Below are 15,031 nucleotides of genomic sequence, written 5' to 3'. Positions count from 1 at the left end.
TAGCTCCATCCAATGCAAATGGTTTTCGCCCTACGGCATGCTCTTTCTCGTTGATGGTCAAAAATGCGCCTGCGACCGCCAATATTCAAACGACCATACATCGATAACCATTGGGTCAAATTGTTTGAAATTGGTGTCTTTGGAAAGGAAATTGAAGCTTTCCAAATTTGTCCGTGCTTATTTGGATGAATATGTTTAGGTTTGATAGCCTTTTTTTTTACCTCTATTTCGACTTTGAATTTGATGATCTGGAGATGATCTTGGGTGATAATTTACCCCCATAAGTTTTCTCAACCATGTCAACAAATTATAGATATCATATTAAAAAATAAATTGATAGAACGTCAAGGGGTAGTCACCTCCTAGAACATCGATGTTATTGGAATAACTGAAACATGGCTGACACCTGATGTTCCGAACTCTGCAATCCTTCAGGAGTTTGTCATTGCTCGCAAAGATCGCGGCTCCAGGGGAGGGGGTTTGCTCCTTGCCATGAAACCTGAACTTCATCCTCTACCGTTTCCCTTAAACAATGAAGTTGCTAGGAGTACTCAACTTGAAAGTGTATGGATGACATGTAACATTAGTGCAGAAAGCTGGCTTGTAGGTACGGTTTATTGACCACCAACTGGTACCAACTTCATTGAGAAATTTGATGAATTACTCTGGAGTTTGCCGTTGGAAAGCTTCTCTGGCCATATAATCATCAGTGACTTTAATATAGATTGGAATTTTGAAAAGAACAGTTTGCTGATTTACAACATATCAGTGATTCAAATGGTCTACATCCACTGGTGAAGGAACAAACTCGTCATAGTTCAACGCTAGACTTGCTTTTTACATCAAGACCTGATCGCGTTCTAGATGTTGATGTGGTGAATGCATGTTACGATGCATATTATTGTTTGGAACATTTTTTATACTTTTAGGACATCTTCATAACCTTTATGCAATTTATAACAAACAGTTTCAAACGCTTTGCATAGACCAACTCGCCCAATCCAAGGCAACGTGTCCCTTTTATATTGGACAAGAAAAACACAACCTGATAATAAAAGTTATTTTTTTTAACAAAAGCTGTGTATTATAGATAAAAACTGCAGTTTTTAAAATGCACCTGTCTGATAATGTTCATTGCATCAGTACCTTACATTTAGGGAAATACTACCCGGATGTTGAGGGTCATTTTGTTTGTCTATGCAGGAAACACTAGTTACTCTGCGACCCATGACGTGTGTTTATATAGTAAGATTTCGCACAATATCCTTATCAATTCATTCAACATTTGCAAATTAAAACACATTCTACAACATGCGCATTCAGGGAATACAGAAAATGGCATCAGATTTAATGTTATGTTCTTGAATATAACTTTTGCTTTTCTCAGAATGTGACACCAAACGGTATTTGAAATTGAACAGGGTTTCGAAGTACAAACTAGTCATGCATTTTTGTTAAAACAAATTCCTTGCATGGATGATCTTCTTGAACAGATGAGTATGGTGGCCTTGGCAAAAGCGTTTGAGTTTCATTTTCATTTATTTATAATTTGTTTTGTTTTTTAGCTTGTTTTTTCTTTGCTTTGCATACGTTATTTCGCTACCAACCCGAGCTATGTGAGTCTATGTTTACAAAATGCGCTAGTTGTTTGTATGCGTGCGTGGTGTGAGACGCTCTGAACCAACGCCTTGACGGTTTTGTTATGAGCTAGCCAGGATCATGACTTTTATGCAAGACCCCATTGGTAAGGTGGCTGATCTCCGCCAACAAATAAACACCTTTTCAGAAGGGCGTTATAACGCCCTATACGGCGTTATAACGCCCTATTTTACGGCGTTATTATACACATAATGAATGTTTATGAGTGCAATGGTGCAAATATGTTCATGAGTTGAAAGATGGAATGTTCTATTCAACGAGGCGGAGCCGAGTTGAATGGAACATTCCAGCTTTCAACGAATGAACATATTCGCACCATTGCACGAATGAAAAACATTCATTATTTGTTTTATATAACATCCAAGTAGATCTTTGTCATTTTGATCATAGAGTAAGGACAGAGACCTTACTCTATGTTTTGATTGAAAGATACAACTTTCAAAACAAACAAACAAAGCGTAGGCCTCCAATTTTTAATTGTAGAAGACGAATGCTAGTAATTTTACTAATAATTATGCCTTGCTGCGTTACCGAAGACAACGCGCACGCAGTGATGTTTTTACTCAGCTTTTTCGTTCCATCCGAAAAGTACCATTGCACGCTGCCAGCGTGCAATGGTACTTTTCGGATGGAACGAAAAAGCACGGTGAGTGACTCAGCGTGCAATGGTACTTTTATTTGCTATCACGTGACGGACAATCCTCCAATCAAATGGCAAGGATCTGCTTGGGTGTTATATAAAACGCCCTATTTTACGGCGTTATAACGCCCTAATTGAGAAATAGGGCGTTATAACGCCCTAATTTTAGGGCGTTATAACGCCCTAATTTTACGGCGTTATAACGCCCTATTATGGCGTAATAACGCCCTATACGGCGTTATAACGCCCTAAATTACGGCGTTATAACGCCCTAATTTAGAAATAGGGCGTTATAACGCCCTTATTTTACGGCGTTATAACGCCCTATACGGCGTTGTAACGCCCTAATTTACGGCGTTATAACGCCCTAATTGAGTAATAGGGCGTTATAACGCCCTAATTTTACGGCGTTATAACGCCCTATTAGGACGTAATAACGCCCTATACGCCCTATAAAAATAAATAAAAATAGCTAGCCTCCCTTGATGAAGTGATTTTTCCCCAAAATTTTGTTTTTAAAATAATTTTTGGACATTTTCATGACTGTCATCCGCTGACAAAGACAAAAGGAAGTTGTTCATTGGTGCAAACAGTGCCACAACTTTTATCGGTGGGGGGGGGGGGTTGGAGTAGAATCCTGGAGAAAATACTACAAGTTTCAAAACTCACATTAAAACGATATCAAATGCCGTATTGCCATTGTATTTAGTACATTTCCGATTGGAATTTTGTCGAAATCTCAAATCTTCTAATTTTATTAAATGATAATATGGGTCTGTAGATTTTTTGGGGACAGGAATTAGGTTTCAGTTAATTCCTGATTTTCGGTGACATTCAATCAATCCCAAAAGTAAGTTACCCTTCTGACTGAGCAACACATTTCTATTTGGAATGTACAGACCATTAATCCCATCACGGTTCAAATTTGCTCTGAAAGAATTCCATAACGCAGTAAAAATGTGCACCAGAGGTTTCCTTTCATAAGGACTCTATCTATTATTATGGGTACATCACACATTTTTGCCCTTACATAGAACCCTTCCTCCTAGGAAGGTTTCTGTCGCACGGTTTTTTAAGCACAAAGTGTTTCCAGAAAATAAAAGTGCTTATAATTTAACTGTGAGTTTTATTTTTTTATAGTTTTTTATTCATGTACTTGACATATTATCACCCTTCGTGATTGAGGACTAGAAAAATGATTGTCACTGACCTTGCTTTTAGCTGATGGTTTTATGCTAACATTAATCGATAGGCGTCGTTTCTGTGGAAATCATTTAATAAATATAATTTGTATGGTATCCCCATATTTTGTTTTTTAAAACGGATGCTAAATCTACAAGTTTTCATATTTTTTTCTGAATTCTTTGGCATAATATAATTACTATTAAAAAGACAGATTGGCTGGAAAGCGCTGTTTATTCTTTAACTTCTCCCTTTGGAAAACAACTTGTGGAAGAGTAGAATGATAACACGCTTTAGCCCTTAACTTACGAAGAAAATATAAAACACTATACAAAACTTGAACAAGATAACTAAAAACATTGGATCGGTCTATAGTTGGTCTTTGAAAAGCGTTTGTAACCGTTTGTTATAAAATGCATATGGGTAGAAAAATGTTGTTAAAAAGTAGAATACAATGATCCACCCAACAAGCCTCGCAAAATGCGCAGTTTTCCTTTACCTTGTGACTAACAAGGTCGGCCATTAATTATGGGAGTCTAATTTTTGACTCCAACAATTAATGGCCGACCGTGTTACTGTTAGTTCGCAGAGTAAAAGGAAAACCACGCAACTTCGAGGCAAATTTGTATGGATCATTGTGTTCTACTTTTAAAACATCTTTCTACCCATGTGCATTTTATAACAAACGGTTACAAACGCTTTTTATAGATCAACTCGTCCGATCCAAGGCAACGTGCTCCTTATTTACAACTAATACGAGTTGCCCAACATGTTCAACATGCTCATCACGGTCATACAAAGAGTATGAAAGGGGTCGGAGACCACGTGTGACTTTAAAAGGTTTTTAAAATACGTATCAATTTGAATGACATTTTTTGATAAGTAGTACTTTAGGGCGTTATAATGCCGTAAGTTAGGGCGTTATAACGCCGTATAGGGCGTTATTACGCCCTATTAGGGCGTTATAACGCCCTAATTTACGGCGTTATAACGCCTTAATTGAGTAATAGGGCGTTATAACGCCGTAAAAATAGGGCGTTATAACGCCCTAATTTACGGCGTTATAACGCCGTATAGGGCGTTATAACGCCCCACTGAAAAAGTGTTTATTTGTTGGCGAAGATCAGCCACCGTACATTGGTCAGTGGCGGAAGTCTCTTTTACTATTGGGTGCGTTCGTTTAGTTTCCCTGGGAGACCCCGGTGTGTGGCGTTTTTTTTTACCAGGACGAACGTGTGCAGATAATATTATTACCCACGTTCGTCCTGGGGAAAAAACACCACACACCGGGGTTGACCCAGGGAAGCTAAACGAACGCACCCATTAAGTCCACACCGGGACACCATGGATCAAATTCGTTCCCAGTGATGTACGTTCTTGCAGCACCATTTTCTTTTCGTTCCCACAATGCATTGCTCAATTCTAGCCAATCAAAGTGACGGATCGGAGTTTCCCTTGTACGCAGTAAGCGGGCGATACGGCGCGCTGCCCATTAGCTAGGCTGACCCCGACCATGCCGTTGGAATGCTTTCTATATCAGCACTAAAACATAACATAACAAACATTAAAATCGTTCTGATTAGTAAATTTTATATAAAAATGCATAAACAACTGAATTTTTTTAATGGTTTATTGCATTTGTATGACTGTGACAGATTTCATTAACATACGGCTACTCGGTGGCCCGGCAAGTGCACCAAATTCCGGCAACGTGGAAGTACAGCAGCCGAATGGCACTTGGTTGGATGTGTGTGATAACAATTTCTGGGGAGCAAACGACGCGATGGTAGCTTGCAGACAGCTTGGTTTCCCCGGTCTCGCAAGAGCTCGGAGAGGCTCCTACTTCGGTGAAGCAGTTAATAATGGATCACTTGGAGAGATTGGTTGCCGTGGGAGTAAGTCAACATTCCAGTGAAAATACAGGATTTGTTGTTTTCCAAATTGGGGATCAGTTTCTTCTGAAGGCACACAGATTTTACGAATTACGCAAAATCATGAATTTTGGGGAATAATTTGATTGTTTATGAAATGACTAAATTTATGAAATGCCGTGTTTATGTACAATGTATGTTTTGATTGCTATGATGACCAATCAATGTTTGTGTTTTTATGGTTTTTGCTTTGTTTTATTGAAGATGAACCCAATCTCGGACAATGTGATAACGCGCCCGTTGAACAACCATCTAGGTGTGTCGGTATGATTGGTGTGGCTGGACTCATTTGCACTGGTAAGATACAACCAACCTATATGTCATTTAATTCACGTATTCCTAAAACTGCAGACGGCGCAACGGGAATTACAGTTAATTGTTTTAAATTCAAAAATCTCAAAAAAATTAATTCATTCATTCAATAAATTGTTATTTAAAAAAATCACAAACATGAAACTACGTGTATAATATACAAATACCCATTATGCATCTTGAACACCATCTTATCATGAACCCTGTGAATATCTTCCAGGATAACAATGCTCATTGGTTCATTCTCTGGGTATGGCTGTTTTCGGGTTGATTGTGGATATTTCCTCTCTTTTTACCACCTTTAATACAAGTCAGAGAAAACTTGAAAACTTGAAAACCGGCACCATGGGCCTCAATAAATAAGGATTATTATGAGGATCAACATTGGTTGCATTCTCACATATTTTGGATTATCTTTAAAGGTAAAGTTTGAATGTTTCCTATAGCTACTTTTGTGCTGGAAAACGCACAGAATATACAACGAAGTATGATATCACTGTAACTGTGCTATTATACTTCGTTGTCTTCGTTGTGTGTCCCCCCCCCCCAAAAAAAAAGGAATAATACAACAATTATTTTAATGCATGATCCAGTGATATCGTTTTCATAAATTAAAACAAGCTTAACTACAAATTTTGTGTAAATAAAGGTTTTAATAAAAAAATGTGTATGTTAATGCTGAAAAAAATTTGAAAATGCAAGGGGAACTGCAAATTTTTGTTCTTGATAAAATTGTTTTGATAGTAACCATTGAATAACTGTGGTTCTAGTTGCATATACATAATTAATGTATGGGCGACAACATTTTACCAGGACGTTACGCATCACTGAAAGCGGTTTCAGCTGTTTTAACAGTTTCTGTGTTTTCTTTTTAAACAGTTCCTGGTTTTATAGGATGCTACAATAATCCTTCAAACACTCCAGTATTTAATTATGACAACGCCCTAACAGCCATGAACATGACCGTTGGGTTATGCTTAGACCACTGCCAGCAACAACAAATGAGGTTTGCTGGGCTAACACGTGGAAATCAATGTTATTGTGGGACCGATGAAATCAACATCAATCAAAGAAGTCAAAAACGTGACAAAGACTGTAATGTGGAGTGCTCTGGAAACAATGATGAGGTGTGTGGAGGCAGGGCAACACTATCTGTCTATAACTGTAAGTGCATTACATTTTAAAGATACATACATGCGTCATTGGAAATAAAAAGATTAGTTCGATTGCACCATAATATTTAAATGCAGTGGACACTATTGGTAATTACTCAAAGTAATTGTTAGCATAAAAACTTACTTGGTAGCAAGCAATTGAGAGCTGTTGATAGTATAACTTATTGTGAGAAACGGCTCCCTCTGAAGTGACGTAGTTTCGAGAAAGAAGTAATTTTCCCTAAAATATTTGAATTTGATTTTGAGACCTCAGAATTAGATTTTGAGGTCCTGAAATCAAGCATCTGAAAGCACACAACTTCGTGTAGCAAGGGTGTTTTATATTCAATATTATTATCTCACAACTTGAGTCAACATTTTCACAGGTTTGTTATTTTTATGCATATGTTGAGATACACCAAGTGAGAAGACTGGTCTTCGACAATTACCAATAGTGTCCATTGTCTTAACACCTGTGAGCTTCAGCTGTCACATGCTTGTATTAACGAAACAGTTTTAAATTACTGCTTACTGCTTACTGCTTACTGCTTATTTTATTTTATATTTCCAGCATTCAAATCCTGGGCGCAGGAGACGTAATACTTTAGCTTATTATATCAAACAAATTAATATTTGAACCATGATACCCGACCCATTACAACTCACTGGTCCATACCATTGTGTCCGATGAGCCAATACGTTCGACTAATGTCCTGCAAACCATTTTGTCAGACCCAAATGTCCTACAAACCGGCCCCTCCGGTTTTTCTTCTCTCCGGAAATATTGAAAGTCACTTTAATTTAAACTCTCAATCATCCTCAGTGACGCTTGGCCTATGTGAGGATCTATTGAGTCCGATAAATGGAGGGCGTTCACCTGGTGTTGGGCCGTTTCGTTATGCATCTAACATTAGCTTTTACTGTAATGAGGGATTTGAGCTTTTTGGAGAAGATTTGCTGAGATGTGTTCTTGGAGATACCCTACAGACAACACAGTGGGATAATCCAACGCCATACTGTCAATGTAAGTCCAGATTATGTCAGTTATGACCGCCAGTGCAATACACTCTAAACACACCCTGGTCAGATCTGACCTAGGAAGGGTCAGATCTGACCAGGATTCCGAGTCACGAGGGGCCTGACAAATTCCGAGTTGACGTGACCTGGAGTTCCGGGTCAGAATATGGCCCGGAAAAGGGTCATTTTTGATGTCCCAAAAAAAGTGTTGACCTGGAAAGGGTAAACAAAAATTCACCAAAGGCCAGGTCAAAAATCTGACCCTTGAGCTTTTAAAGTGTATTTATTATACTTCGCTATCAGCAATTAGCAAGGAACCAATAAAACAATTGTTTTATTATTTTGTATTAATTAACAGCGATGGTGTCCTTAACCACACAAGACCCCAGAGAGGATTATGGAAATAACAGCGCCTCAATATCAGGTACAGTTTGCTACATTATGAAAATAGCGGTCGCATTAAAATATTTACGTAAAACTTTACAAATACTTCGCATCCGTAAAATAATTGTGCCGGGTAATTTCTATGTTGAACATGTCCCTTTAGTGCCTCCGTAGTTTGTGCAGAAAACAATAATTATTACATTGTACATGGTAAGTACTATTGAAAATACTTGAAAAACAGTGGAACTGGGGCGTTTGAACTATCTGTGTTTTTGGCGAGCTGCGAAGCCGTGCGAGCCTGTCTAATACCAGTTTCCGTCTGGCGTTGTCCGTTCGTCTGTCCTCCGTGTTCAGATTTGGTTAAGTTTCAGTCTTTGAGTTGAGTTGTACAAGCCCAAGTAAAATTTTTACATGTAATTGCGAGTCATTTTGTTAGTAATTTTCAGCTATGTTTTCCAATAATATTGGAAGTTTTTGGAATAAAAAATATGTTAAAGTTTTTGGAATAATCAAAATGTCATAATTTGTTCGGGCTAAAACATTGACCTCTGGATTTTAAAGAGTTAATCTAAAAATTAAAATAGGAAAATTTTGAAATAAATTTGTTTAAAGCCAGTGGACACTTTCTGCAGAGAACAGAAATTAAAAGTTGACAGATTTACAAATAACTTTACAGGGTTTACAGAAGGCAATGGTGAAAGACCCCCCTTGAAATATAATTCCATGAAATGCTTTACTTTCTGAGAAAACAATTATAAAATCTCGATATCGAGAATACGGATTTATGTTTAACACATGTTGTGACACGGCGAAACGTCTGGAAACAAGTGGGGGTTTCCCCTTTATTTTTTCCCGACTCCGATGACCGATTGAGCCTTAACTTTCACATGTTTGTTATTTTATGTATAATTTGTGAAACACGAAGTGTCGGCTTTTGGACAATACTGTTTACCGATGTTGTGCGATTGCTTTAATATGTAACTATTCTGTTAAAACTTTAAACAAGTCTTGCTGCTTACTTGTTAAAAATAGCTAAAACAATGAAAACCTGAAGTGTAGTAATACTTGTCAATGTCCCCACCCCTTTGACAATCAGTCGACCAAATCCTTTTTTCTTTTCTTTTTCTGTCAGCCATTGGTTCTATCTGGTGATTGACAGCTCGCCATGGCAGCTGCTTCGCTGTTCTAGTTTGCACTTTTTTGGTTTTAGTGTACAAACACTGTTCTCAATTGGACTATTTCTTTTATTGCAGGGACAATAGCTGGAATAGTCGTTGCATGCTTGGTGGTGGTTTCTTTCCTCGGACTTATGGTAATAGTTGTGAGACGTAAACGGTAAGTGGGTGTTTTGGAAACATTGGTTTGTTTTGTGTGTGTTTGTTTATTTGTTTGTTTGGGGGTTTGTTATTAATATTTGGCCCCCATTATTATCATTAGCACTTGCAGTGAGTTTACTAACAACTTGAAACAATGCAAGTTGTATCTCATGGCCTAGTGTACATAATTGTCTATGTACATGTGGATGCAATCACAGCGTGATATCAGATTGCATCGTTTTGTCATGAATGAGAAATATTATCGACTAAAAAAAGTCCATTCAAGTCAATTTAACTTAACTGAGACTATGTCACGTGAGGGATGAGTGTGGTCGTTGGTCTTTTCCACCCTACTCTAATAATAATGATAGTTTAGTTTTTATAGAGCGCTGTTCACGCCCGAAGGGTGTCCTAAAGCGCTTCACCTTATTACCCCAGCCGTCGATTTCACAAAACTCTTCCTAACTTAAAAGGCTAATCTTTCAAAGCGCTTCCGACATTATTACCCCTGGTCACTGGGCCTTAAATCATTCCTTAAACCATCTCAGCTCCCTGGGGAGTATACAGCCTGTGCGACAATTATATGCGCTACATGGCTAAATCAATCACAATAACCATCTCTGCCCTCACAGGTACCCATTTACCCCTGGGTAGAGAGACGCAATTATAGTTTCTTGCTCGGGGACATAAGTGTCACGACCGGGATTCGAACCCACACTCTTATGAACAGAAACACCAGAGCTTGAGTTCGATGCTGTTCTTATCCGCTCGGCAACGACACCCTACAAACAAACTAATGCCCTGTTATTATTTACAACCAGGAGAAGAGCAGGAAATAGTGCCAGCTCCAGGTTGCCTGAGATACAACACACAACGTACTCTGAACCGATTAATCCCCGATACCAAGCCACACCTTCTAGACAGAGTGCCACACCTTCTAGACAGGGTGCCACTCCTTCTAGACAGGGTGCCACTGAATACCAAGACCTTGACCCGTTCACAACTCTTGATGCTCATGAGAAACCCTACACAACCCTACAGACAAAAGACCCATCACCAAGTGATGTACCGGAGTATCTGGAACTCTATGACGAACCCTCACCGAGAGATAATACAGACAATGCTGCAGATGAAGAGGCTGAGTACTCTACACTTGATGAATATAATCACAAACCTTCTACTGTCAAGAACAATAACCAACAGCTCACTCGAGCTGGACGCTCAAGTGAAGACAATGAGTACTCATATGTAGCACCGCCACAGTTCATAGGGGATTGCAACACAAATAACGCTGGTAACCAATACATGAAAGATGCTTGTAAACAAGACACCACGGAACCAGCTAAAGATAATTCAGAAATGGAGAATGTATATTACAGTTTACCTCCTGATGCACATTGATGACTTTGAATTTGTTAATTGTTAAAAGGTTTGATGTAGACTTGAGTTAAAGACAGTGGACACTATTGGCATTTGTCAAAGGCCAGTCTTCTCACTTGGTGTATCTCAACTTATGGATAAAATAACAAACCTGTGAAAATTTGAGCTCAATCGGTTGTAGAAGTTGCGAGATATTAATGAAAGAAAAACACACCCTTGTCACACGAAGTTGTGTGCTTTCTGATGCTTGATTTCGAGACCTCAAGTTCTAAACTTGAGGTCTCGAAATCAAATTCGTGGAAAATTACTTCTTTCTCGAGAACTACGTCACTTCAGAGGGAGCTGTTTCTCACAATGTTTTATACTATAAACCTCTCCCCATTACTGGTAATCAAGATTTTGTGATGATAATTGTTTTGAGTAATTACCAATAGTGTCCACTATTGGTAAATGTCAAAGACTAGCCTTCACGTTTGGTGTATCTCAACATATGCATAAAATAACAAACATGCGAAAATTTGAGCTCAATCGATCATCGAAGTTGCGAGATAACAATGAAAGAAAAAACACCCTTGTCACACTAAGTTGTGTGCGTTTAGATGGTTGATTTCGAGACCTCAAGCTCTACTTCTGAGGTCTCGAAATCAAATTCGTGGAAAATTACTTCTTTCTCGAAAACTATGGCACTTTAGAGGGAGCGGTTTCTCACAATTTTGTGTACCATCAACCTCTCCCCATTACTTGTCACCATGAAAGGTTGTAAGCCAATAATTATTTTGAGTAATTACCAATAGTGTCCACTGCCTTTAAACGCAGTTAAAACTACTATTCCTTATTCGACCCTCATGTTAATTATTTTGTGCCACCCCCCCCCCCCCCTTCGTTTCGTTCTACAGTCAAGTCATTATCTCATTAAAAATGTTAATAACATAACAAAAGCACTACAAGGTTCTTGATTATTGAACAAGAGTGCAAACGAAAAAAACAAAAACATGTTTATACCCCCCCCCTTTTTTTATAGCACCCCCTTAGAATAAATTTTGCACCCTGTACCCCCTTTAATGTTGCCACTGTTCAGGCGCTCGCTGATCAAAACATCACTGCGGTTGTTTCCCTAGTGGTACTTGATTAGTTAACAGCATGTACTTAATTAAACTACTTAGTTGGGTAGATGGTCTTATCTTTCGATCCAAACCGGACCTTCTTCAAAGGCATGTAGGTTTTCCCGGCCAGTTTCAACAGAATGCTCATTCAGTTTGGTTTGAAAATGAGTACTCCGTACTTGAATCAGCAACTAACAGTCAAACAAGTTGCCTCAACAGCAGCGTTAAAATAATGTTGCTTTCTAACTGAAGTTTCTTGTTTCCTTTATTCGTTATATCACGTTATTTCCTGAAGTAAAAGCGTTTCCTGGTGGTGTTGATGTTGTCAAAGTAGGCATATAGAGACATGCGTTCTGATTTACAAGGGACTCTTGAAACCTAAAGGAGTGCACATCAGTGGTTGATGGGATGGTATTGCTGAATTAGGAGGACATGTGTACATGTAATACAAGTTTCATAAAAGGTATACATGTACTCGATTGACTTGTTCGTAACATTGGTTTAGCAATAGGGATTATGCCATAATGGACTCGAGAGAGAGAGAGAGAGAGAGAGAGAGAGAGAGAGAGAGAGAGAGAGAGAGGGGGGGAGATATGCTTTTTTGTTTAGTGAAGTATTTTTATAGTGGGGCTTTTTCTTTAAATGTGATACTTTTGGGGATTTGGGAAAAATCGTGTGCATTTATAGCCGTTCGTGGGACACGTCAAAATTTGGTTTTGTCCGAAAACTTTCATGTTGTCATCAAGGAAATCTGACGTTAAATAATCACCAATGCCAGCCATTCAAACGCAAGTTGCTACTAGCGCACTAGTAACATGTGCGTTTGAGTGGCCGGCAATAGCGTACAAGTGGCTTATCTAGGCCAATGGTCAATTGGTAATTTATCTCGTAAGTTGACTCAAAAGGTAATTTAGGAGGCTGAACTCCAACCTACAGCGAACTGAGAACGAGACATTCTTCAATAATAGTCGGTTATTTTGCAACTTGCTGATCCTGTGGATATAAATAGAAGCAGCAGGTCTATTCAGGAACATCCTGATACGCACTTCTACCGGATGTCTTGTTCCTGCTGGTTTGGTTTGATCCTATATGGAGCTTGGTTATTATACTGTGTGCGTGTGTAAATGTACACCGTTTGGTTGATTAGCTTTATTTTGACGACGTCGTTGTGTTTCAAATAATTATAGAAATGGCCAAAGCGAGCTCTCATACAGGCATGCTGCTCATATTTTTGTGCATTGTGCTACATGGAGTTGTATCTGTAAGATCAGGTAAATACAAATTCATCGTTTGTTAATAAAACAATCATAAATATATGCCTATGCAAACGCATTATCAGATCTATGTACCATCCTTCGTTTTGTATTTTTTGTCTTATGGTGTAATTTCCATTATTATTTAAAGGCAGTGGACAACTATCGGTAATTATACCGGGTGTCTCAAAAAAAAATATTCACTTTTGAAATGGCTGCCGAATAAAAAATAAAAGATTCTGGGGAAAAGGGTTTTTGTTTATGGATAGCTTATGGTCTCAACTTTCATATCACACCAAAAATTTCGAAAATAATCATCCAATTTGAGAAATTACAAAATTGAGGGTGATGTAATAAATTCATGCCCAAATACGATCAGTTTTGGTTTGCTGAGTGAAGTTTATGGTTTATTAAACCATTTTTTTATATTCATAAGTGAATAGGAAATGCATTTTTGTTCTTGTAGCATTGTAACTTTCCCTGGTAGACTCAGTGGTGTCTTCATGTGAGTAGCGATGGTGTGATGGTACTTGTAGCAATTTCCATGTTACAAACTGTGTTTGTTTTTTAACATCTGTGACTTTGAATAAAAACCTTCATCCCGCATTTCAGTTATTGTAAGATGAGTTGAACATTTCATTTGTTTTTCTTAATAATCAGATGGGGATTATGTACAAAGATTGTTCAATTATACGGTTTTTTGAAAACAGGAATGTCAAAGATGTTGGCTACTTATTCTTCAGTTTACCCATTGACCTGAAGTAGCCGAAATCTTGGTTGAATTGTGTAAGCTACAAAGGACTTACCTCTCACAAAGGGAAGGCTAATTCCTGCGCAGCCTTATTTTCAACCCTTCACAAAAGTGAGTGTCATGTGAAAGTTGAGAACATAGGGTGTCCATACACCTAAACCTTTTCCTCCGTCATCATATACTTTTCATTCGGCAGCCATTTTAAAAGTGTATACATATTTTTGAGACACACGGTATAGCATAAAACTTTACTTGGTAACGAGTAATGGGGAGAGGCTGATAGTATAAAACATTGGGAGAAACGGCTCCCTCTCAAGTGACGTAGTTTTCGAGAAAAAATAATTGTCCACGAATTAGATTTAGCATCTGATAACACCCAACTTTGTGTGACAAGGGTGGTTTTTCCACTATTATTTCGAAACTCCGACGACCAATTGAATTCAAATTTTAATTGAATTCAAATTTTCACAGGTTTGATTTTATGCATATGTTGAGATACACCACGTAAGAAGACTGGTCTTTCACAATTACCAATAGTGCCCAGTTACTAACACAATATAAAAGATACCATTAAAGGCAGTGGACACTATTGGTAATTACTCAAAATAATTATTAGCATAAAACCTTACTTCGTAACGAGTAATGGGGAGCTGTTGATTTTGAGACCTCGGATTTAAAATTGAGGACTCGAAATCAAGCATCTGAAAGCACACACATCTTCGTGTGACAATTGGTTTTTTCTTTCATTATTATTTCGCAACTTCGACGACCGATTGATCTCAAATTTTTACAGGATTATTATTTTCTGCATATGTTGAGATACACCATGTGAGAAGACTAGTCTTTGAACATTACAAATGGTGTCCACTGTCTTTAAATGGAACAAATATTACACTGTCATGATGTACAAAGTGTGTATGTTTTCAACAGTGGGTGGCCATTAGCCGTG

General features: G+C 38.2%; 1 protein-coding gene across 1 annotated transcript in view; it reads left to right on the top strand.

The window, feature by feature from the left end:
- Positions 1–15,031, top strand: part of LOC117304779 — a 35,041-nt gene that overhangs the window by 900 nt on the left and 19,110 nt on the right. Inside the window, exons 2-9 of the mRNA XM_033789387.1 lie at positions 5,137–5,376; positions 5,617–5,709; positions 6,604–6,888; positions 7,702–7,902; positions 8,254–8,319; positions 9,533–9,614; positions 10,417–10,993; positions 13,226–13,349. Of these exons, the coding sequence (XP_033645278.1) occupies positions 5,137–5,376; positions 5,617–5,709; positions 6,604–6,888; positions 7,702–7,902; positions 8,254–8,319; positions 9,533–9,614; positions 10,417–10,993; positions 13,226–13,349 (1,668 nt within the window). The remainder of the gene's footprint in view (positions 1–5,136; positions 5,377–5,616; positions 5,710–6,603; positions 6,889–7,701; positions 7,903–8,253; positions 8,320–9,532; positions 9,615–10,416; positions 10,994–13,225; positions 13,350–15,031) is intronic.

This window comes from Asterias rubens, chromosome 21, assembly GCF_902459465.1.
Source record: "Asterias rubens chromosome 21, eAstRub1.3, whole genome shotgun sequence".
Classification (NCBI taxonomy): Eukaryota; Metazoa; Echinodermata; class Asteroidea; order Forcipulatida; family Asteriidae; genus Asterias; species Asterias rubens.
Note: the sequence above shows the minus strand (reverse complement) of the source record. Positions and strands in the feature narration are given on the sequence as shown.